Source organism: Coloeus monedula (assembly GCF_965178545.1).
Source record: "Coloeus monedula genome assembly, chromosome: 9".
Taxonomy (NCBI): domain Eukaryota; kingdom Metazoa; phylum Chordata; class Aves; order Passeriformes; family Corvidae; genus Coloeus; species Coloeus monedula.
In genome coordinates this window covers 18,037,356-18,061,488 of record NC_138789.1, presented here as the reverse complement: position 1 = coordinate 18,061,488, position 24,133 = coordinate 18,037,356, and the positions used below count along the sequence as shown (strand labels likewise).

The following is a 24,133-nucleotide window of genomic DNA, read 5'->3' as shown; positions in this document are numbered from 1 at the left end:
GTATATCTCTTGAATGCAGATAGAGGCCTCCTGTGAAAAAAAGAAATATTTCAGTTTAAAATAATATATTTAATATTTAAAATAAGATAGAAAATAATATTTTTATTAAAGAAATAGAACATGAAACCAGAAAAATACTAAGTTTCAAGATTTGGAATTAAAACCTAAATTTTAGTTGGTTGTAGGTTATCTGAAATTATTTTTGTATCCTAAACCCATTTTTCTAGGTTCTTTCAAGGAATACAGTTAATTGTCTTTAAAACTCTTGTTCTTAATTGCAAGGTTCTCAGGGTTAACCTTCATTAAACACTAGGGAATGGTGTTATTTGTACAGTCCTGCTTTGCCTTAATATAGAAAAATGCACACATTATCCTTTAAAAATATTTAAAACGATTTCCAAGTAAAGTTACAACACATGGTAACATGCTGTTACTCAACCATCTGGGTCCTTTGAGGAGAGAAGTGTTCTCTCTTTCTTAATCCTTCATTTTTAAGGCTTGACTGGTAGGGTAAAATTTCTTCTTAGAAATTAAGAAATACCATTTTAGCAGAGATCATTAAAAACAAATTGTCCATGTAGCTACCTGGTCGATTCTTTTTCAGCAGGGAGCTGGAAGGTCTGTGTCTGGGTTATAGTGCTGTGTGTTGTAAAGTGCCACAGGGCATCAGCCCCTGGGAAATCTGCCCAAGGTCATGGGCTGGCCATAAGGAAACGTGTAAAGGCTTTGTTGCCTTTATCAGCTATGGGGACCGCTGTGTTAGCCCTTGTCCTTGGCTATCATCATGATGGGTTTTTTAATAAAATTATGGGAGAATTTTTACTGAAATACTGTTTATCAAAATAGCAGAATTTGCACATGCAATATTCAAATTCAAAGTTGAATGTCTTACCGCTCTGAGTTTTTTTATGTGTTTTTAAATTTTGCCAAGATTTGGTGGCCAGAAGATAGCAAAAATAAAATTTCTGTCTAAAGGAAATTAACATTTCACTGTTGACTTTGGCTGCAAGAAATTGGAACTTCGTTACCTCTTACAGAACAGAAATTTCAGATTCTGTTTTGCATTCTGTTCTTCCTCTGTAGCATATAAATTACTTGGTGTAATAATTAATTGGAAGATCAGTGTGTCAGTAAGATAAAAGATTAAGTAAAAGGAAATAGGAAGTTCTGCCTTTAAAAATCATGGACTTCATGTGAAAACACTGAAAGCCATGTGGGATGTGGGTTTGTATGGTAGCTTTTTGTATTGTCATTGGGCAATGCCAATCAATGCCAAGAATTTCCTAGGTTAGGGAAGTGTATTACTATCTGTGAAAATGTGACCAGCACTTTCTTCTCATGTTTTATGTGTGCAGAACTTCTGTAACTGTGTATGCTGGCTGTCGTTCATAAAATTCTGGCAAACTCAGGCTTTCTCTTAGGATTTCTTCTAACAATTCCTTTATGGTTTTCACTTAAACCACTTACTTCTGTGATGTCAGAGGATGAGTATTTATGATTCTTATTTCTGGCTCCTAACTCAACTGTCCAGGTCAGACATTTGGGTGCATTGAAAGCTCTGAAGTTTGGTGGGCAGAGTTGCTCTGTGGCAGTTTCCACATCTCTCCGTGGACTCAAGATGGCTGGCAAACTCTAACTTACATAATGTGAATTTTGTTAGTTACTGTCTTTCAAATCAGGGAAACAAAATGGTTTAGCTGAAGACCTGTGTGAAAGATAAGATGACAGTAGTGTAAAGGCTCAGAACCATGGGAGAGGAGAGAGACAAGATAAGCATGCCATCATACGAGGTAATTTTGTTTACTGGAGAAAACAGCCAAAATTAGAGAGAATATGAGTCTCTTGGAAAGATTCCCTCAATGCCCAAAGACTTGCAGTGAGCTACAGGGGGAGCACATCTGTACAATTCCAGAGAGGCTCTTCAGCTCCAGGAAGTTCACCATGCAGGGAATAAGCATCTTGATGTTGTCTTAAGTATTCTTTATGTTGTTGTGTAAGAGGTGCATGGCCTTACTCTGTTTTAAAGTGTTTGGTTATATATGGTGTGTAATATTTCCTCTCTGCCTATTTGTGACACTTGGTAAGGCAAACAGATCCTCATGATCTTCACTACCTCTTGTTTCTGGCAGCAGAGCCTTGAACCAATGGGATGTTGTGGATGTCATAATTGGTCTTGGAATAGAACAGGTGAAAGGCTGGAAGGCATGAGGTGGCATGCAGGGAAGGCTGCAGCACCAGACCCTGATGGAAGAGCCCCCTAGTCACCACCAAGACAGCTGATGCTCACCCAAATTGGCAGATGGCTGTGCAGAATGTAAACATTTAGGCAGTTGATCCAAATTTTGAATAGGGACTGGCGAAAGAACTTATATTTCCAGAGTACCTGGAGCCTGAAAGCACAAGGCATTCCTGGGCTTTGTGTAGGGTCTAGAAATATAATGGGTTGTGCTGGCTGAGGCTGATCACAACTGTAGCAGTGCCCATGAGGAAGAATGTAGCCAAATTTGTAAAGTCTGTCTGTCGGCATTTTTATTGTTTTATCATTGCAGTGGGCAGTTTGTCAACATGAGGGTTTTTTTCTGAGGCACAGGGCTGTTATGAAATGATTATATAATGTCCAAGGGTGGGTATCTGCTGACATTTGAAAACTATGCAGTGAGAAGTATGGTGGTGAAAAATGAGAGGTATGTCTTTAACACGTGTTGACTGTAAGACAGGAGACAGATTGTGGAAAAGATATTTCAATCTTTCTTAAGAATAGCCTAAATTTTTAAGAAGCCACATTGTAGATGTGCAGAAATATATGTGTTTCCATTTTCACAAAAATGAATATTTAGTATTACCCATTGTAAGCATGCAAAATTACATAATTTGCAAATTAATATAATGTTAAATGCAGCTTTCAATTTATTTTCCTTCTATTTTGTGGCATTAAAAATTACACTATCTAGACTACTCCACAACTGAAAATAGTAAAATTTCTTGCAAAAGAATGAAATCTTATCAGTAAAAAGTTAAATGCATTTGGTTCATTCACAGAGTAAGTAGAACCAAGTTTGAAAAAGTAAAATGCAGTTGTGTTTAAATGTGTGATAGAATTCAACTTCTTCAATGATTTTTTCCATAAAGGAGGAAAGCAATACATTTTTTTCCTCCAGTAATAAAATAAGTTTTATAAAGTAAGTAGTGTTTGCCAGTAACTTCCTTGCTTAGGAAGTTGACTAGTTGAAAGCATGAGTTTACTAATGATTAGATTCCAGCGGGTTACGTTTGCTATGATGATGTAGTCCTCCATCTTGATAACAGGGGAGGAACTGCAGAATAGTTACTTTTGGTTTTTTTCACACATGGTTGTGGTAAATTAAAAAAATATCTATCTACTTTCTAATCTTTACTTCTGAACAGGCTGTTTGTAGTACTCATAAAATGTGTATTTAAATATGAAGTGTAATGCATTAAAAAGCTATGAGAACACATGCTAGACAAATTATTGCTTGTTTGTTTTTTAAAAAACAAAACACTTTTCAATTTACATGAAAAGAGACTTTTCACTGAAGAAACCAGTACATCATAGAGCTTTCCTTAACAGGAAGTAGAAGAGAGTCGTGGTTAGCAAACATTGCAGGCAGGAAGCCCGACACATGCACAGCTCTTTGTGGCGCTGGGTTGTCCAGCTGCCTTCAGATGTTTTCTCTTTTGCTTTTGTGAGCGTCGCTGGTGTGTGTAGATGGTAGGGCACAAGGAGGTCCCTTGTAACCAGGGCACGGGGACAGCCACGGCGCTGCAGAGACTGGAAGGGTTCGCTAATCGCCTCTTCCATAGGCACTCCAAGAATGGTGCGCATGAGCAGAGGGCGGCTCTGGAAGATGAGAGCCAACGGTGCTCTGAGTTCACTGTCCAGTGGGACGAAACAAGTAAGTGTGGGGAGGGCATTGTTTCTTTTATAGGTATTTGCTCTGCGGTTTACCTTGGGAATGAAGTGTGACCACTGATGTGTGATACGTTCTGGGGCAATTTTATAATTCATTACCTAAAGGTATTAATGGGAAGACCATATTGCATCAGGCAGGGGGAGATGGGGGCTGGTTCATGGGCTGGTGGCTGGCAAGAGAATTTATCCCTCTTTTCCTTCTTTTCTTTCAAAACACAGTTGACTTGTTTTGGCAAGCCCCCCCCCCAGTTCTTACTTCTAAATTACTTCTTTCATTTTCAGATTAAATCAGCGAGTTCAGCAGAAATAGAAGACTCTAACTAAAGACTAGAATGTTTAAACTTTGAAATAGGCAGACAGATTAAACTTCTAATTATAGGGATTTTCATAATTCATAGTTTTCTTTTAAGGGATATATACATCAGAAACACTATAGTGGTAAACAATATAAAATTGTGTTTGATTTTAACTATTACATATTAACTTAGTGTGGGAATGCTGATTAGCTTTAATTTCTTAATTAGTGAACATTTTACAGTATTATTAGTATGGATTAAAGTTTTCGTGATTGTATTTGGAGTAATAAAAGAGATTTCCAAAAAATCACAATCTAAAAAAAATGACATTTGATTTTCTTTTTAATTTTAAAGCTGTGTAGTATTTTGCAAAGCAATTCTTGTCTCTGGTTAAATACTCATTTTAAAATGTTACAATATGGTAATTTATGATAATTTTGTTCCAAATTTCAGATTCATTGATGGATTTGAGATAGCACAATTATTTCAGTTGAAGATAGGCCATGTTGGAAATGCTTAGCATCACAGTGTTACCATGAAGAAAATCAGTATTTATACTTCTTGCTTGAAATTTAAAATATTGTATGAGTAGGGAGTGAATCTATTCTCAGAGGATAAGCAGTAAACATGGAAACAAAAAGGTGTTAATGCAGTGATCTAAAATAGATTAAATCTAGGTCTCCCAAATGAGATGGGAAAGAATTGACTCATTTTGTTAGGAAGATAAATGATGAAAGTGCATAAATTCTGAGCTTTCACTTCTCCATAATATTTTCAGCTTGGTAAAAATAGGTGCATACTTGTGTTTATGTAGAAGCTCTTATTTATGTAAATAGCTATCTGAAAAAATAACTCTGAAGCATTTTTGTTTATGTAACGTGAAGAAAGTAATGGTAATGACCTACTGACACTCACAAATTGCGACCTGTTTGTGTACAAGTCTAGTTTTTCCCCCTCTGTGTAAGGCAGGCTTCCTAGGGTGGCATGTTTGATGAGGAAATGGACTGTTGTGTCTCTTGATAAACATGGTGAAAATGGCTGTTCTGTGAATGCTATTTTAAGTCATAGTTAAGCAGAGCAGTTGCATGCAGTTTTCTGAGCTGAAGTTGCTGAGCTGGTAGCTGAATTATGGGTGACTGTGTAGCTTTGGTTTTGGGGTGAAATTCTGATTCTTTATCCTAAAACTCTATTTTCAACTTCTAGATTTTTTTTTTAAATAATAATTTAAATTACTGTAGGTACCCATGAACTGAGTGCACATTTAAAGGTTCTCATTTTACTACCACTGTAGCCAGAGTGATAGAGAACATAAGGAGTACAGTGGAGGAGGTTATTTCTGTCTACTTCTGGCTCCTAATTAGATCTTCAGAAAAATACATCATCTCTGAAAATAGTTTGTAAAACATGAAAGAGAAACAAGGTGTTTGTTCATTCTGTTTTGGTTGCTTTGTTTGTTTGGGGGTCATTTTGTTTCGTTGCGGGGGGGCAGGGGGGGTTTATATCCAAGAGTGCAGTGTCATAGAATTGCCTAGAGCCACTGAATTCAGCTTATAGATTAATTTCACAGAAAGTTTAATGAATAAGCAGTGGTTTAGAAACATGCTGGTGTTTGTCTTGGAAGGATATTTGAATATTCTCAAATATTCTGCCAATGTCACTGCAACTTTAAAACCTTAGTGTAAAGTTTTAGGTGGTGAAGCTACTTAGCAGACAGCATGAAATACTCTTGAAGTTCAAGGCAAAAGCACTCTGATTCCTGAAAAAAATTGGAAAGTGTCTTCTCAGAATTTCTCTTGGTTTAGGCTTCAGGTAGAATCCATTTGAAAAGGAAGTTAATGTATTTATATCTTCTGCTGTAATGAAATACAATAGCAGGTCTGATTCTGTTCTTTTACCAGCAGTTTCTGCTGAAGCTCTGGGTTTGCTGAAGGGGAAGGAGCTGCTGCCTGTTTGGGGTGGACTTTGTGTTGTGGGTGGCTGTTGTCAGTGCTGTGGGTTTGAGTAAATTGCCATGTGGTCTATGGCCTTAGGGGATTTTCAGTGGTTGAGTTTGAAACTTAACATCTTTGCTTTGTTATTTTGGTACATAAAGCGTACACTTTCTCTGACTTGCCTTGGATACTTGGTTGATGCATGAAATTAATGTGTTTTGTAATATGCTCAAAGTCCAGTAGGGCAGAGGGTAGCACAGGGCACCACGGGCCTCGGAATCTGTTTTAAAAAGCTGACTGAGCACACATGTGATGGTGCAGCCTGGACTGGTAACCAGGTCAGTTGTGCTGCACTGCCCAAGGGTGAAAGGAATGTGATGGCAGCCATCAGAACAATGCATTTCATTCTTTGTTTAGAGGTCTTGACTGTGACCACTTACAACTATATGGAGCCTACATTTTGATTTTTGCTTTGTTTTTTTAGTTGCTTGTTACTCTTTGTAAAATTGAAATGGGAAAGGAAAGGAGAATGGGGCTGCTTGGTTTTGAATGTAGAGACAGGAAGATCAGTGTGAGTCTTACATTCTTGAACCAGTAAAAGTGTTTTCCAAATCTGCATAAGAATATCTACAACTTGGATAACTGAAATGGTCAGGAGAGTCACCACTAGTGCATCTGCCATCTTCATAGTCCCTAAATTGAAAGTGGATGGGTGATGAACAGTCAAAGGAATATCATTTGGTCTCTGATTCAAAATAATACCAATATACTTCCAAATACAGTAGAAGGATTTATAGAGATTTAGCTGAATAGTTACTTGTATGTGTGTATGTAGAGAGAGAAAAATGAATACGAAATATAAAATAATGTACAGAGCATACTGTATGAATTGCTTAAAGCTTTAGAATAACTACTAGTTGGGTACAAGTCAACAGATAATTCTGGTCTAAGGTTGCCATGGAAACAACCAGTGCTTGATATAATTGAGAACATCTTAAACCCTCCTGGTGTTTGCATGCTTTTTTCCCCTGCCATTTTGAGTTGCTTTAGACATGAATAGGTAGCATTGGTCAGAACAGTAGTAGCTAATGAGCAAAACCAAATACCCGTGTCCTGAATATTGATTTTGATATTCTACTGGTATCTTGTGCTTTGTAGTTTTTTGCATCACAAGGAGCTCATAAGGAAGAGCAGCTCTCTGGATTCTGTGTGCTCTCTTTCTGGTTAGTGTGTAAGTGTGTTTAGAGATTGAAGCACTGATTTGGTAGAGATTAACATACTTCATCAACTGTTGGATTAATATTTGGAGCAATATGTTTCTGAAAACTAGCTCTTCAGCATGAATGGTAAGTCTTTTCTATTCCCTTTTGACACGTTTTTTTGTTCCGTCTTCACAATCAGGGAAAATCTACCAGGTTTCCCTTTCTTGTCTGCAGAGCTGCATCGACTGCTGATTTCTTTGTTTTTGTAATCGACTCACTGTGTGTTTCTGTGTAAAATTATTAGTCTTAAAGATTTGCAGGTTTTTTATTAAACAGTTTGCTTTGCATGACTGGTATTTAGTGTTTTAAATTTTATTTTAAAGCTTTCTTTTGGAAATATCTGATTTGGATAATTTTGTAATTGAATATATACATGTCTGTTCACTTAATTTTCTGTGCCACTCTAAATTATTTTCTGGGAATTGATACAAATCAGAGAGGCCTTCTGAAATTATTGTAATCATCATCTAAAAATTCTGATCAGGCTTTTGTTGTTTTTCATCTGAACCAGCTTATTCTGCTATAATTTTTGGTCTTCTAAATGCTGGGATGGCAGAATAGTTGAGGTCATTCATGGAAGTAAGGGAGGGGAGTCTCACTTGAAATGAGATACTATAATAGATCTAGTAAACTTATCAGGCAGGTATTTACTTTCCAAAACCACCTTGACTATTTATTATAAGGTACTTTGAATATAATGGAGTTATGAAGTGCTATATTCTTACTTGTAATATTATTGAAAGTTGTTTTTTAAATATATACTCTGTAAATTTGTTTCCTTAGAAAAAGATACCCTTTGAAAATTGTTTGCAAAAAGCCCAAATATGCTAGTTTCCGAAATGATGCCTTTTTGTTTCAGATAGTCTGGAGCTTTGGAAAATGACTTGAGACAGAGTTTTTTTGAAAAGAAAGAGCAGTTAATCATGTATGTGGGGTTTGTGTGCATGTGTGTCTGTGTGGTTTTGCTTAATCCTACAAATTTAAAGGACCATTTTTACAAAGATTTCTCTTGTGTATATGGCATGAGATAAAGACTGGGAGGAGTTATCCCACTGCCTTATCTAATATCAGCTTGTCTATACTTATCTCATACAAATGTGTTGAGGTCATCTTCCCCAGAATGGAAAGTGTGGCTGTCATTTCCTTGGTGTGCAAAGTACAAATGTCAAAACTGATACAGTTATTAAGACAGTGTTTCAATACTTTGTACGTACATGATGGAGATTTGTGGTACAGCATCATTCATGGCTGTTTAAGTAAACCTAAATGCAGGCTGTCCCTGAAAGTGGTGTCCCAGCCCCTGGTGGGTGCTCCCCACATCCCTGCAGGGGTGCTGGCAGGTAGGAGCACAGCCTGGACCTGGTGGGGACTTGGTGTAGCCACACGGGCCCACGGCCGGCCTGCACTTGCCCCGCAGGGACGCAGTGGCATCCCGACATCCCCGCCACCAGCTGCCCTTGCTCAGCCTCTGGGGGAAGTGGGGGGAAGTGACAGCCTCCCTGCACTTCCTCCATGTCGTGCGGCCGCCTCGTCTGCTCACGGAGAGGTCCCTCCTGGGGTCTGAAAGTCTCTGCTTTTCACCACTTGTTACCAGGCTGGCTTTTCCATCGCGTTTCTCTTACCATTTTTCATCTTGCTGTTTCTCTTACCATTAGGTGTAGCCTCCACAGGAATTGAGATTTGTGGAAATCAGCTCTGTGAATGTTGAATTTTGGGTGATTTTGGTTTGGATATTCTCTTATGATTGAGTTACAAAAGGAATAAATTTCACATAAGCTAGGTGAGAAAGACATTATAATTGTTTGTAATCTCAACAATTGCCTTGGTTTTTTGTTTCTTTAGTGGTGTGGGTTTTTTGGGGGTGGTGGTTGTTTTTAGGCTTGGGGTTTTTTTCTTTGCCCTGGAGGTTTATTCTGCATTTTGCATCTGCAGATTTCATTCATCTTGACATGCAGGCTCCCAGTTCCATTAAAAAATAGAAATAAATAGCTACAACTTCTAACAGGTGTTGATTCCCCATCAGAAATACCTATGAATCTAATTTTGACAAGGGAAAGATGACTATCTCCTGCTCCATCAAGATTCAGTCTTTGCTGTAAACATTTCCCAGTTTAAACCACTTAATGCTTTTCAATGCACTTTTGTGGCTGTCTTCACTGCAGCAGTGTTACATTACACCCTGTCAGCGGACAAAATCAGATGCTTTCCTTGTGAAAGATAGCCAAGATGCAAGTGAAACCTTGATGAAAACGTGATGTATTTTCTTCAATTGCAAATACAAGTGGCTAATTTTTTTCCCTTTTATTTCTTTTTTTTTTCCCCTCCCCAAAAAAAAGCTCTGGTTACATGATTAGATTTTTTTTCCTAGAAAAACTCAAAGAAAGAGCCGGTTTTTAATTTCTTTGGACTTGGATTTTTGTTTTGAACAGCTTGAACAGATAAAACTGTAAGGTCAAGTAACTTTAATAGCCCCAGCTCCCAGGGGTGAAAGGTATAGTCTGCTACATCTTCCGTTCCACTAAGAATAGGCTTAATATTCTGAAGTATCACTAATTACATGATTGGGCTACTGCTTTCCAATACTGCAAATGGAGGCAATTGCTGGTACAGACATTTGTACTCAAATGGCAGTTACCAGAAGTGTGTGGAGACAGATGGAACAGTACATGGAAAGGGCGTGAGCCACGCCGATGGACTCTGCTGAAATGTTGTCCAGTTTTGTGCACACTAGAGCATAGGCATGTGTAAGGAGTGAAGGGAGGTAGTGTAAATATCTTAGTTATGTGCCCTGGGAACATTTTTAAGGGCAAGGGACAACAAGTAGCAACTGATTATTCCTGCTGCTCAAAAGATTATAGAAAATGGAAGGATGCCATGGAATTTCCGGGTGCCAGAACCATACAGCTTCCTATGTGTGTCTCATGGGGCTAATTAACGCTTTCTTCTTTTCAAAAATTTCCCACTGTTACCCATTAGCCTCTGACAGCAAACTAGGGCAACTTCTTGGGTGTTAACTTGGGTTCATGTTTTGTTCTAGTTCTTGTACAAAATATTTGAAAAAGGCAACACAGAAGTTGCTGCATTGACATTGTTCTTAAAATGCATCCACGTAGTGAACACTCCCTCACAGTGCTTGGTTTGGGATAGAAGCAAAAAATGAGTTTAATAGAATCAAGGTTTCTTCCAAAGGAACGGAAATTTGGAATCTTGAACTTTGACTGACTTTAGTCCCCATTGCATTACTTACGTATATTTTGTTAGGAGAAAGATTTGTTTCTTGCCCTGAATTTTAGTTTACATCTCAAATTGTTTATATATTTGTTGCTGGTTACTCTGAGAGTTGCTGTTAGTTTTGCTGTTACAGGCCAAAGTTCACAGGAGTTCCCCAGCTTTAATTATGGAGGTTCTTACAGAGAGTTTTGTAACTTGCACAATGTTTTTGGTGTTTTTCCTTATTCATTCTTAGCTGTTGACAGATACCCCAGCCCAATAAGAATTAATGCAGTTTAGTTTCTTTAGCTTTCTTTTTTTTTTTCAGGTTTTGCAGTTCAGTTCTGTGCAAGTTTTATGCCTGCCTTTATGCCAAATAAGTGCTGAATTTACCCAGTTTCTCTCTAAAATATCATTCTTTATCAAAATGGATAATAAACACTCTTACCTACATTTGCTTGCCTTAATCCTGAGGCAGACAAAAACTTGTTATTCACTCCATGTGTTGAATTGTGAAATGTGTTTATTTACATAAGACTTCCTTATTCAGGAAGCCAGTCTCTGCTATTTAAGGGTATAAATGAACTTCTCCTGCTTGGTTGGTTACTGCAGGCAACCCTTTCCTGTAAATATTGAAAGCATGTTCTGCAGGAGATATGTCAGTGCAGTGATGTGTCAGAAGCTCAGATCTTGTGAAGAGATGAAGAGCTATTTTGCTGATTTACCCTGACAGCTATGAAGATGTCTTGCTGATCCCAAAGTATCTATATGAAAATTTGTGGAGTTTTATTAATGCAAGGGCTGGGACAAGGTAGCTTATGGGAAGTGGACTTTGACATGAGGGCACATAGACCAAATTTGGTGCACCTACTATTATTTTTATGCCTTGTATTAAACATTTGATAAAAAAGAAGCAACAAAATAGTTTCTCTTCTCAAGTAACTTGTTAAATGCATCCATACAAGGAGCAGCCCCTGCAGTTGTTTAGTTTGGAGTATAAGGAAGAAGTTAGTTTAGTAAAACTTCTAAAGATTACTTTTAGAAGGAAGATCTATTTGTGCATGAGTGTGTGTGGTATTATTCCTGCTTGCAGGGAATTCATTAGTCAATATGCAGATCAGATCAACTACCTGCAGATTTATGCCTACTGTTGCTAATAATCTAGCCATAAAGCCTTGTCTCAGGGATAGCTGCCTGGCAGTATGTTACCCTTTGTAGTCACGGAACTTTTACAAAGAGGAAATGTGGGGCAGTAATCTGCGGAGGGAAGTGGGTGCTGACCAGTTAGCCAGAATCTTAATGGTGCAGAGGGCTTAACCAGAGGGAATCTGCAGCAGGTGCTGTAAACATTCTTCTTGGTAAGTGGTTTTGACTGTAAGAGGAAAATCTGATTTTTTTTTTTTTTATTTGTATTAACTACTAGAATTTGCTAAAAACCTTTGCTCAAAAATGTGGTACATTTACAAGATATTTTATAGTAGTGCCCTAGAAAATGTTGTTCTTGGAACTCATTCTTAAAGTGTATTCTTTTTCTTTCTCCCCACATGGTAACCATGGAAATATGTGCACTGCAGGAACAAAAGATGTTTGAATTTTCAAAATTCTCACACAGTTTTCAGTTTTCTTTGTTATATTGTTAATATCTGTTATATTTCACACAGGAAGATAGTCTTTTACACTACAGGTCCTGTGGTAGTTGTAACATTTTAGATTATTTGCTGGATAAAGTTCAGCAACAACTATAGAGGATGGTACTGCACAGCTGCAGCTTAATTCCCAATTGCTTACAAAGTACCTCAGTGTATGATAATTTAGGATATTACGTGTTAAGGTTCTTCACACAGATTTTTTCTGTATGAACAAATTTTTTAGGTAGGGAGTGTTACGTACTGCATTTGAAAGTAATTGTATTAAACACATAATTAATTTTAAATTTTAAGATAATAGAATTATTCAATACAATAATTGAAAATCAATAGCTTAAAATTAGATTTCTCAGAATCCTTTTCAGCAGTTCTGTGTGGTGTGTTTATGGTCTTGTCACACTAGGACAAGCTGGTACCCTTTCAGAAAAGGAGCAGTTCTGTCCCCCGTATTTGTCCATTTCCACCCCACTTCTCCTTTCCCTCACCTCGGGAAAAGCATTCATGGGAAGAAGAGGGAGCTGCTTCTCTGGTCATTCCCTGCCTTCTGCCCATTACTTTTTAATCTGGGCTGGTTCCCTGACCTGGCTTGGCAGTCAGACCCAAGAATGCTTTTGCTCTTTCAAGGAAGGTCATTACAGAGAGGCAGGAATGAGTGACTGTGAGAGGACAACACTGGGGTGTGGGGGCTTTTTGAGCCCATACTGAGCACTGAACTGTAGCCTAACAAACCAAACTGCTATTTCTTGGACTTTTAAGCCTCAAATCATATGGATTGTTGCAAGAGAAGAAGCAGATTTATGAATATGTCATCTCCTTCAATGAATGCTTCAAGGGCAGGAAGAAGGTATGAGAGAGACTTCTTTCATTAAGCCAAAGACTAGTTTTAACATATTCCAGAACTAATTGAATGCCAGTTCGAACTGGTTCATTTAGAGAATTGAAACAAAAACCCCAGCTCTAATCAACCAGCAAAAGGTTGCTAATAGCACTTTAATTTGAAAGGAAAACTTGGTTAATAAAGAGAGGTGCCAGCCTGAGGGACCAGAATACCTTAAGGTGGCATGGAACAGCTCTTGGGCCACCAGGAATCTGCAGCAGACTTTGTCACATCCTATACATGGATGGGCAGATGAAGCTATTCTGCTTGTCAGCATTGAGGAAATCTTGCGTATAATTATTACTTCAGGATTTGAATAATAGATCCTATTTTGGATCATAAATTTTGGTTGGCTGCTATGGGGGTTTTGGCATTTATCTTCTGTTGAGAAGTCACTTCTTAAAGTATGTTTGTTTATTAATTTTGATGAACATTGGGTCTGGGTTGTCTTGTAGATCAAGAAAGCAAAGTTTTATCTCATCTGTATATTCTTTTGTGGAAAATGATTGAACTGGGACATATATGCATGTACAGCTCTGCTGAACAGTGCTAGTACAAGATTTGGTTGCATTTGTGACTGAAAAACTTTACTGCTTTGCATCATACATTTGACTTTACTGATTTACAGTATGCATTTTGCAGGGGGTTAAACAAAATTTCAGGGATTCATATCCTAAGTGACTCTGTTACCTGGTTTGCTTCTGTCTCCCCAGAGTGGCCCCTGTTATACTACACTTTTTGGCATTAGCAGGGTTTACCACTTCTGAAGCAGTACTTTGGTATTTAAGAAAAGAACAAGGGAGAAAGACTGAGCATTGGATTTGGAAATTAAATTAATATATTATCTGTAATAAAAATAGAAGGAAGTCAATCTGACTGTGGCAGTTGTGTGCAGTTGTGTGCAGTAGAGCATCTACTGCTCAGAATTCAACAAAGATCAGTGTTATCTCTGATAGCTGAAAACCTGGCTCCTGTTCTGGTGTGTCTTAATCTGTCACATCTCTTGTGCAGGCTGTTGCTGTGTAGCCAGCCAAGTAAAGAGGTGAACTGGGTTCTTTGCAGAACTCTTAACTGTTTTAAATTTGCTTTTATAAAATTCACAAAATACTGTTTAGCTCAAGACATCCAAATCATGGACAGGATTAAAAAAAGATTTTGCCTGTGTTCCAAAATTGAGCCGTAATGGATAAGAGCAATTTGTATTTTACAATTGCTTCACGTTTTAAATTAACTCCTGAATGTGCTTCTACGAAGATCAGATTCTAGTGCCTTCTTCTCGTTTTTAAGCACAGCAGCTGTAACTGGCCTTAATTTACTGTTCATCCTGTTTATTTCTCTTTTTTTCCCATGCCTTTCTCCTTTCCACTTCTTCTTGTCCTTTCTGGTATTCCATAGAAAGGTTTATAGTTAGATAATTAGCGCTTCCATTTTAATAGCAAACTTATATTAAGTTAATAATTCTTCCATGATCATGTATCGACTAAGAACTTTCAGGTTTTGTGTTTCAGCAAATGGGCTCTTTCAGAACTGCTCCATGTGTTTGGCTCTTTGTTTTTGGGGAGTGTTGGGTTTTGGTTTTTTGGTTTGGTTTTTTTAACTGAAGGAAGGTTCTTACCCATTTCAGCTGGTAAGTTGCTTTGCTCTGCATCACCTGTTTTTATCATAGTTAGTGTTTAAAGAGAAATATAAAGTCAAAACCTTGCTCTCAAAGAATCATGATAAATGAGAAATTGATGCAGTTCATTTACCTTGCCCTAGCAGAAACAAGACAGACTCCTTGCTGGTCAGCTCTTCACAAGAGGGCCAGTGGCTGTATTCACTGTCCTGAATAGGACTGTTCAGACAAGGTGGACTTGCCCTCGACCAGGCTTATATCACCTGGACTTTTTTCATCCACCATTTTCATATTGTGAGAAACAAGGTGTTTTGGTTTTGTTGACAGTCTGTTTCAATGATACCATTTTAGTTTGTGCTTTGAAGTGTTTTCCAGCTATTAAAATGTTAACTGGTGCTCACACTGCTTCCTCTGGGTGTATAATAATACTTAACGCTTAGCTGTGTTCATTTTGAAACACTTGCCAGGGCGGAGAAACCTTATTTTGAGCCTTGTTATATTATTCCTGCTAATCAAAAGAGAAATTTAAAAAATTAAGACGACAGGTTAATGGTATAAGAATGGGGCTTGGAACTGGAATCAGAAGTTTCTCACTTGCTTCTGAAATATGGTACCATAACCACAGGATTGACTGAGGTATCTATATACATCTTGATAAAGTTTAAGGCTATAAATACACTTTTTATAAAAATGCAATATACATATACATTTACCAGAATCTCTTCATACATATTCATTTTTCCATTAAATGATTTAATTAAATAGCCCATTTAACTCCAGACTTCAAATGATTATATTACAATTTTGGAACAAAATTTGAATTGTATTTTGATAAAGGGCATTTTAAATACCAGACAGAGATTGGCATTTAGCACAGCAGATGGGGGTTTGTAGTGGTGCCCAGTGTTTAGTCTTAATCAGTTTAGTTCTTGCTTTCTTGCTGTGAATCCTAGCCAAATACTTTTTTTTTCCCCCCCTTACAAAAAATAAAATCCTGGCTTGCTGGCTCTTGTGGGAGATGTGATTGAGGATAACAAATACTGTGCATGTGGGAGGTGGGAGAAAGGCAGAGTAACTCATGGTAACTCTCAGGACTGCTCCATCTGTGACCCTTTTCCCTCTGCTGTCATTGCAATCCTGCAGCTGAGAGGTCCTCACCCTCTTGATTTTTTCCAGGAACTTTTCTTCTGATTCACTTGCTCTTAAACTGTGTTTTAGGTCAAAGTACTCATACCCTTGGTTAACAATTTTTTTATAAGCATGCTAACTTTTCATACAAAAGTTGATCAGTAAAACAAGCAAACATATTGTGAACTGTGTGAATATACTAATACAGAGCAATTTCCTCTTGTTTGGGGGTGGGTTCATGGGTGTTTCGATTTTGTGTGTAGCAGAGTTTTTTCATTTGTTTGGGTTTTGTTGGTTTGTTGCTTGCATTTTTTTTAATTTCTCCTATGCTGGCATTACCTAGGAACCTCTGGGTTCCTCTTCCCTCAGAGCACTGTTCCAGCAGACTTTCCTGCTTATCCTCATGTTGCCTTGGTTCCAAGTACAGCTCCCCACAGGCCACCTGTGATATGCAAGGGGGTAGCTGAGATCGTATGTTGTAGTGGTTGCACTGCTTCTGACCAAGGTGAACCAAAGTAGGCTGAAGCTGTAAGACTGCTTCAGGCCATTCAGTTGTGGTCCTGGGCCGTTATTCCATTTCTTCCCACCTTCTTCCGGATCTCACCAGATTTTCTGCTTTGGGTGTTTGCATTGCACAGAACCTGCCTCCTGCAAATGCTTGCTCATGCTGGTCACGGAGGGCTGGGTTTTTGATGTGTGTTTGTGCTTGCCTAATCCTGGGACAACTGGTGCATCCTCTCCAGTTCTAACTGGTGTCCTTCCTGGCACGTTCAGTTGTTTCTGCTGTGGTCCTTGTTGTTGTACTGGTGCTGTTACCTGTGCTTTGCTGTCTCCTTCCAGTACCTTCCTTTCTTGAGCAACAGCTCCTCTGGCTTTGGTTTCAGCCTCCACACTCCAACTTCTACTGTACCAGTAAACCCAGTCTGAGTAGGGTCTGTTGCTGATCTGTGCATACACTCCTTCCCCACTCTCATCTTCCCTTCCCTCAGCCATAGACAAATGATCCTTGCTCTTCAGTGTTTATGGGAACCTGTATATCCACATCTCTTTCCTTAGTTCCTTTTTTTTTGACAGTCTTACAAAATTAAATTGTACTCATATGGTGTCCATACCGGATCCTGTGTACATTCCACTTTGCATACAGTAACTTCAGCTGTGCGGTTTAGACGTCTCAAGTTGCTGTTATTGGGTAATAGGACTGAAATCTGATTGAGATTTTTTTTTTGGAGACTGCTTGGCACTTCTGTGCTATCTACCACATGCCATGCAATTCACACATGCTGTCTTCTGGAACAAAGTGCTAAGTAGTGGGAAGATCACCCGATTACAGGTTTTATTGTGATCCAGCATGCTGTGATGAAGATAGATACACTATTGTTAGCAACAGTTCCGTGGATGTGTATGTCTTGGAATAGATTAATTATTAAAGATGCCAGCTTGATCTCCTGAAGTTTTCTAAGATGTGCTTATTTCTGTGATGCATCATCTTTTTTTCATACTGATTTTAGCTGCCTTTGGTGCTTTTTTTCTTTCTTTGCTCAAACATTCTGTGATTTAGCATGAGTCATTCTGTCTGTGTGGGAAAGGGCTGGTTTATTACAGGGTCTGTTCCTGAGTGGGGAGGGGAAAGGGTGGAATGTATTTGTGTTTTTTATGTGTTTGTTGTGGAAATGCATAAAACTTTTTTTTCTTCTTCTCTTTCTTTCCTCTCTTCATCATCTCATCTGTGTGGGTGAATGTTCCTGCAAACCCTTGGGGAACCTATAGAGACGTTTGGTATGCTCATTCCTTCATTAGTGCCCAAAGTCACAGATGCTAGGTACAGTTATACTAGAAAAGCAAACAAGAGCCACATTGTCATATTGTAAAGTGGCTAAAAATGTGCACTTGAGGACAACCTCTAAGTCATCATCTAATACACCTGTTTGTCATCGCAGTAATACCAGTGGCCACTGCTACCCAGTTGGTGTAAATTTTGGTTCTGCACTTGAAAGCAGAAATTAAATCTGTTCTCCTGTAGCAAGAGCTGCTCTTTTGTGCTTGAGAGATAATTTTCAAAAGTTCAAATTCCAAGTCGTGTTCTGAGAAATGACTGAAGTGCATGCACTTTAATTGCCTAAGTTCTGTTTGTAAGCACCTGTGGAATTGTGTTGAGGTGTAGGAGCCCAGGTGACCTCTGAAAGTGAGAACCAGGCACAATTTGATCTACTCTCTCATTAGGATGAAATCATGGTTTTAATAAAACACAGCACAAAACATGTTTAAAAGACGGGGATTTGCAGATAAATTATTACCATTGGGTAGCTGTATTTTGAAAATTTATGTTCAATTCTGCTTTCTAAGAAAAGAGAGCCAAAATAAAGTAGAACAAGGTAGGAGTTTTGTTGCAGGAGAGCTTGTGGCTTAGTGGTATTCTAGAAATGAGAGATTTTTCTCACAAATCCACAATTTGAATATTTCCAGCTGGATCACATTTCGTTCATAAACAGCATTCTTTATTCCATAAGAAGAACAGAGACAAAAATGACTGTAAATGTCATTGTATATTTTTATAAATACTGAATAGTCATACTTCAGTGCAAAATATGTGGAAACTTAAAATATTTATTTATATGAACAGAGATGGCATAAGGGATATTTAAGACATATGTACTGTAATAACATGAAAAAACAACACCAGTTCATGTTTTAGTTGTGCTATATAGTGTTAATGTTCTCTTCTAAGCTACAGCCGCTTCAGTTTGAAGGCTCAGCTTTTTGGTAGTCTTAATGATTTTCATGGGTTTTTTCTTGTCATTAAGAGAAAGTATTTGTGCTACTTCAACATAAATTGGTGTTTGAAAAACTGTATCAGTATTCCTCATTTGATCAAGTCATCTCTGTTCTCCTAATGGAAGAAGGATCATCAAACATGAATTTGGGCATTGCTAGTTTCTTTTTTTTTTGTGTTGAAAATTATTTCACACCACAGGAAATCCTGTCCTCTCTTCAAATTAGGATAATTAAAAGTCATTACATGAATAACCTCTATAACTTAAAAACAAAGGAAATATTTTCTACACACAGGATAAATATGTAAGCATTTTTTGCTGATTAGCCACTGAAATATTTTTAACTCTCAGTTAGTTTTAATACCATTTTAAAATAGTTTCTTTGATATAAACTATGTTTTTATTGCTCTACTTAACCATAAGTTTAGAATACTGAATATGTTCCTCCTCTGTGATATTGCTCGTTTCTCTTAAAATAAAATTACTGAGCGGATATCATCTTTAAACGCTTTTCTGATGTTGAGGTCTGCCTGAACTTTTGACAACTTTTGTGAAATTTCCATTTTATTTATGCTCCATTAGAGCCAGCAGTAGTGGGAGCCATAAACCTACTTTGAGTGTTTTGTGATAACCAGGTCCCATAGCACACCCAAGAAGGGGGGGGGAAAGGGAAAAAAAAATTTACAACCAGCCTTCTCCAGGGCTGCTGTTGTTTTTACTGCTGCTGGAAATGTACCAGTGTAAGAAGAGAATTTTTGAAGTTTTCTTTGTCAACATTAGTATTCACTGAAAAGTACAAAGAAGTTCTGATTCATCAGGTGATTTGTTTACAACCTGTTATAAACCTAATTTTTTGACTGTTGAAATGTAAAATACAGTTGCTAAAACACAGATTTCTAGATACTGACCAGAATAATCTTGACATATTGCTGTGTATTTTTAGCAATTGCTTGTCCCAGAACGTCACAGTACAGAAAAGCCACTGTTATTAATGTAGTATTATGTGAAATGATTCAGAGAACACAAAACAAGTATGATATTTTCTTGATTCTGTGACTCTTTCAGAACCACAGCAATTTCTGAAACACCTCCCATTAATGACTGTGCATGAAGTAATCTGCATTGATCTGGCTGAGCATTGATATTAAAAAAAAGAGAGCAGCTGAGAGATGATCTGAACAAAATATGTTGGTGCACATTTTAAACAGTCATCCAGAATTTTGCCATTATAGTTTCCTTCAATTTCAATGGAAAATCAATATTAAAACTTCATATTCTCTGACTGTGGGCATGCCTAATATGCAATGTCGTTGTAGCCCTGTGCTTTGTCTTTGCTTGCAGTAATGCTGTCCATTTGGTCCTTGAGCTTGCAAACAGCCTTTAAATATAGGTGATGAGGGGAAAAAGCAATGAGATTGACATTACACTCAAGCAGCTGAAAGAAAATGCAACATTTATTTAAAGAGATAAGAAGTCAATCTTTGTGGAATGGCTATTTATAAATGCCAGGTGGTTGGTTTTTTCCCAGCTGAATTAAGAATGTCTAACATCACCTTAAAGCTTGCTTGCCTATAGAGTATTGTGAGCTATTAGAGCTGGTAAAGTTTAAGTAATTTGTGTAGAATGATGTAGTTACTTCAGAAAGCTTAGATATCACCTGGAGATACGGTACAAGTTCTAGAGACATCGATGCTTGCTTTCATCCATGATGAAAATAGCATATTATGAATTGAAGAAAGAAGTTGATAATGAAGTTTATGTATTTTGTTAACAAAGCATCTCCATTGCACCTATGATTAATTATATTAATTAAAATGTACTTTTTTTTGTGTGTTTTCAGTGAAAGAGTTCCTAGCCAAAGCCAAAGAAGACTTTTTAAGAAAATGGGAAAGCCCCCCTCAGGTATCACTCATTTAAGCATTCAGTAATTTTCTGTATTGCATTTTTTGGATAATGTTATCAGTGTGTTGTCAGTCTGTAATGAGCAGTGCAGAAAACAGAAATCATTTTAGTGCAATTCGTAAAGGAGTTTCAGGTTTTTTAATGCCAGCTTTGTCACTTTTCACTGAAGTTCATCAACAAAGGTTCTCAGGTCTTCTCCAGATATGAGCTGATGAAATGCTCCGACTGAACAACAATTTCTCTTATGAGAATGATGTTCGCAATCAACATGGCAAGACTCAAAATCTATTGGCATGTTTTTAGTTGGCTTTTTTTAATAACCAGAAGTGTTGGCACATCTGTAATTTACCATGTTAATAATTTCCCCCATAATAGTAAGTGGAATTAAGAGTATTAAGACTACTGCATAGGGCTTGGGAGCTGGTTAAGGAGCTTGTTAGAGAGAAATCTTGTAAAATTTGAGATTTGGGGGAAGGATCATTCTTGTTCTAAAGCAATATTTGAGATGCTATGGCAATGAATGTCTGAGAAAATGTACTCAGGGATGTGGTCTCCAGTCAACTCTCATGTAGAACTGTCTTTAGAGCTTGGGGGATTTTGAATGTTGTAATATTCTTGATCATTAAGTATGAGGGGGTTGTTTATCTGCATGTTATAATTATGATCTGTTTACTGCTAGATGTTCCTTACTAAGCATGTATGGACAGCTGTATGGACAAATTAAGGAAATGTTGATATAATTCAGTTAAGTCTTCTTCTGGTTTAATGAGTACAATGTAAAATCTCTTTTTAAAATTTGACAGGTATCACATTATAACAGTATAGTTGGCTATAGTTTCTTTGATAAATGTAATATTACTCAACTTTTTTCATAATTGAATTCATACAGTTAAAATTGTCTTTGTGTATTCGTTTGTAAATAATGTGATTATATCCTACATGTAGAATACTGCTGGCCTAGATGATTTTGAGAGGCAAAAAACCCTTGGAACAGGATCATTTGGGAGAGTAATGATGGTGAAACATAAATCCACAGAACAGTATTATGCTATGAAGATACTGGACAAACAGAAGGTTGGTAAATTTATAGTGGGGTTTGTGCTACAGAAGAGTTTGATGCAAATGAACAGCTACAGCTGTGGCTGAACTGAGTTGCACATACTGTGCTTTTTCTTATCACACTTGGATACCAGTGATAATTTAATGCTTTATTTTCTTTTTTAGCCAGTAGGTTCAGTTGTTGGGATTGTATAGACTTTGTACAATTGCCAGTAACATTAACAACAGGCTAAAGAGGCTTTAACTAGTGTCCAAGGCATTAATAAAATGTTATTGGGTAAATTCTTTGCTTAGATTTTGTAAGGTGGCCTGTATATTCTTTGGCAAAAGCAAATTGTAGTGCTATAGTTCAAATAAACAAAAAAACTTTTGCAGGGTAGCTCAAAACTCTGGAAGACTCTTTAGATCAGAAATTCTCAAAATTTTCATTTGTGAACCGTAACTGAAATTAAAATTGTCTGCATAAATAATTTCTTTTCCATTCTTGATCCTATGAGGTATTACTTTCTGTATGTTTAATTATGTAATAATCCTGTTGCATCTGTAGTAACCTTGTAGATAGAACAGGAGTCTCAGAACAGCTGTCGCATAATGGACATTTTCTGCGTTGAAAACTTCAGTGCTGTAGTCTGAGCCTGTATTGTTGCTCCAGCCTGATTTTTTTTTAGCCGTTTATTACTCTTAGATTAAGTAAGCAATGTCATTTGATAAAGTTTGAATTTTAAATAGTACAGAATTCCAGAATGCAAAGAAGTGTTTTAACAGAATTTATCAATACAAGTAGTTTTTAATGGTTTTGACAAGTTTTTCAATAGTGCATTATTTAGATTAGTAGATTCAAAAGTCCTCAATGTAAGAGCTGTTCTAACTTTCAAGACACTATACGTAACTTTGCTGCTGTATAACAAAGGTCATTTTAAGAGAATATTAATCTGGCAAAGAGAACTTAATAATCTGCAACTAACAAAATCAAAGTCAGCCTTGCCTCAATGTGGACTTTTGCACTTAGGCATTATTACATTTCTGAGGAATTTTATGTAATGGAACTATGGCAGTGACATAGTCAAACTGTTTTGCCTGAGTTGCAGTTCCAGTATTCTTTACATGTGATTGGGGTCCTGGACCTTGAATAATGGTTCATTTAATGAAGGACTGCTTTATAATGGTCATACAAACAGAAACTAAAGTAAACTTGCCTTTTAGTGTCAAATCTGACATGATGGGGTTTTTTACTCAGAAAAGCTGAATTTTTTGCAACTAAAGCATTCTCCTATTATAATGGTTTCTAACTTGTATTTTAAAAAAAATCCAATTAAGTTAAAATTACATTCCACCATAGTACAAATAAAGACAGCCCAGACCATTTCCACCCATGTGGAAATGTACCTCAGCATTACCTCAGTATGGCTGGTAGCATCCTGCAGCCAGAGCTACTGTAGCATCTCAGTGCTGCCCTAAGAGCCCACCACCAAATTTCAAATTTTCAGCTGGTTTTTTCTTTGAACCCTTTTTCATGAATGGCTGAGTTGTCATCACTGGAGCAATTTAGGAAATAATACCTTACTTCAGAAAGCTGCCATAAAAATACTCAAGGATTTTAACAAGAAAGATAATTAAGTTCTTAATTACTCCCTTAAGTTAATTAAGGTAGTAATCTACCTCTTAAAATTGGAAAGTTTTTTGCTGGAAAAAGCAAAAAGTCACATTTTTAACAATTGCAGTGGACTTGTAGTAAATGATTCCATGGGATTATAAAGATGTTTGCATCCAAACATCAGTCTTCTGTTAGTAAATTAGATGGTTCTGTCTATAAAAAGAAGTCTTGATGTGTTCCTTTATGAAATACCTGCTTTTTCAACTTAGCATAATTATTTATTTATGTGTTCTATTAGAAATATATTAGTAGCTTCCATTAATTGTTCAAAAAATAGGATATGGTTTGGTGAGAACATGTTTCTGTTTCTTTGTTTATTACAGAAAACATACAGATATCTGAAATCAGACGATGGGCAGTCTGCCTATAATTTTTCATTTCCATTTTACTTGGGGAAAGCATCCCGTGTATGTCTTTGTTATCCAGTCTCATGCTTGATTCATAGAACATGAAAAAAAATGTCATAGATGTTGATGCAGCCAGTAGTTTTCTGTGTAGGGATGTTATTCCTTTGTCTGCCTTGCATTAGGAAGGCTGTAACATGCCAGACACCATTTCTATAAGGGAAGGTGACACTGGCCGTGCCCTGAGCCTGGGCTTAAGTGTGAGCAAAGCTGTGTCTGAGGCCCTAGCTGGACATTCTGAAGTGTTAAACAATAGCTTCAGCCTGGGGTACTGCTGCCATCCCCCTCCAGTACCTCACTGGGAGGGGCTGCAGGAACAGGGGTGAAGTCTTGTCTGTGAGGTGTACAGCTGCAATGCCAGACAAGAGCCTCAGCTTCTTACTTGGAGGGACAAGGTCATTCCAGTACCGTAGCGTTTTAGGGATGAAGGAGACACTTCCCACAAAT

At 37.4% G+C, this 24,133-nt stretch overlaps 1 protein-coding gene across 1 annotated transcript in view; it reads left to right on the top strand.

The window, feature by feature from the left end:
* PRKACB (protein kinase cAMP-activated catalytic subunit beta) overlaps positions 1–24,133 on the top strand; it is a 67,765-nt gene that overhangs the window by 27,970 nt on the left and 15,662 nt on the right. Inside the window, exons 2-3 of the mRNA XM_082287273.1 lie at positions 20,508–20,569; positions 21,515–21,643. Coding sequence (XP_082143399.1) covers positions 20,508–20,569; positions 21,515–21,643 — 191 coding nt within the window. The remainder of the gene's footprint in view (positions 1–20,507; positions 20,570–21,514; positions 21,644–24,133) is intronic.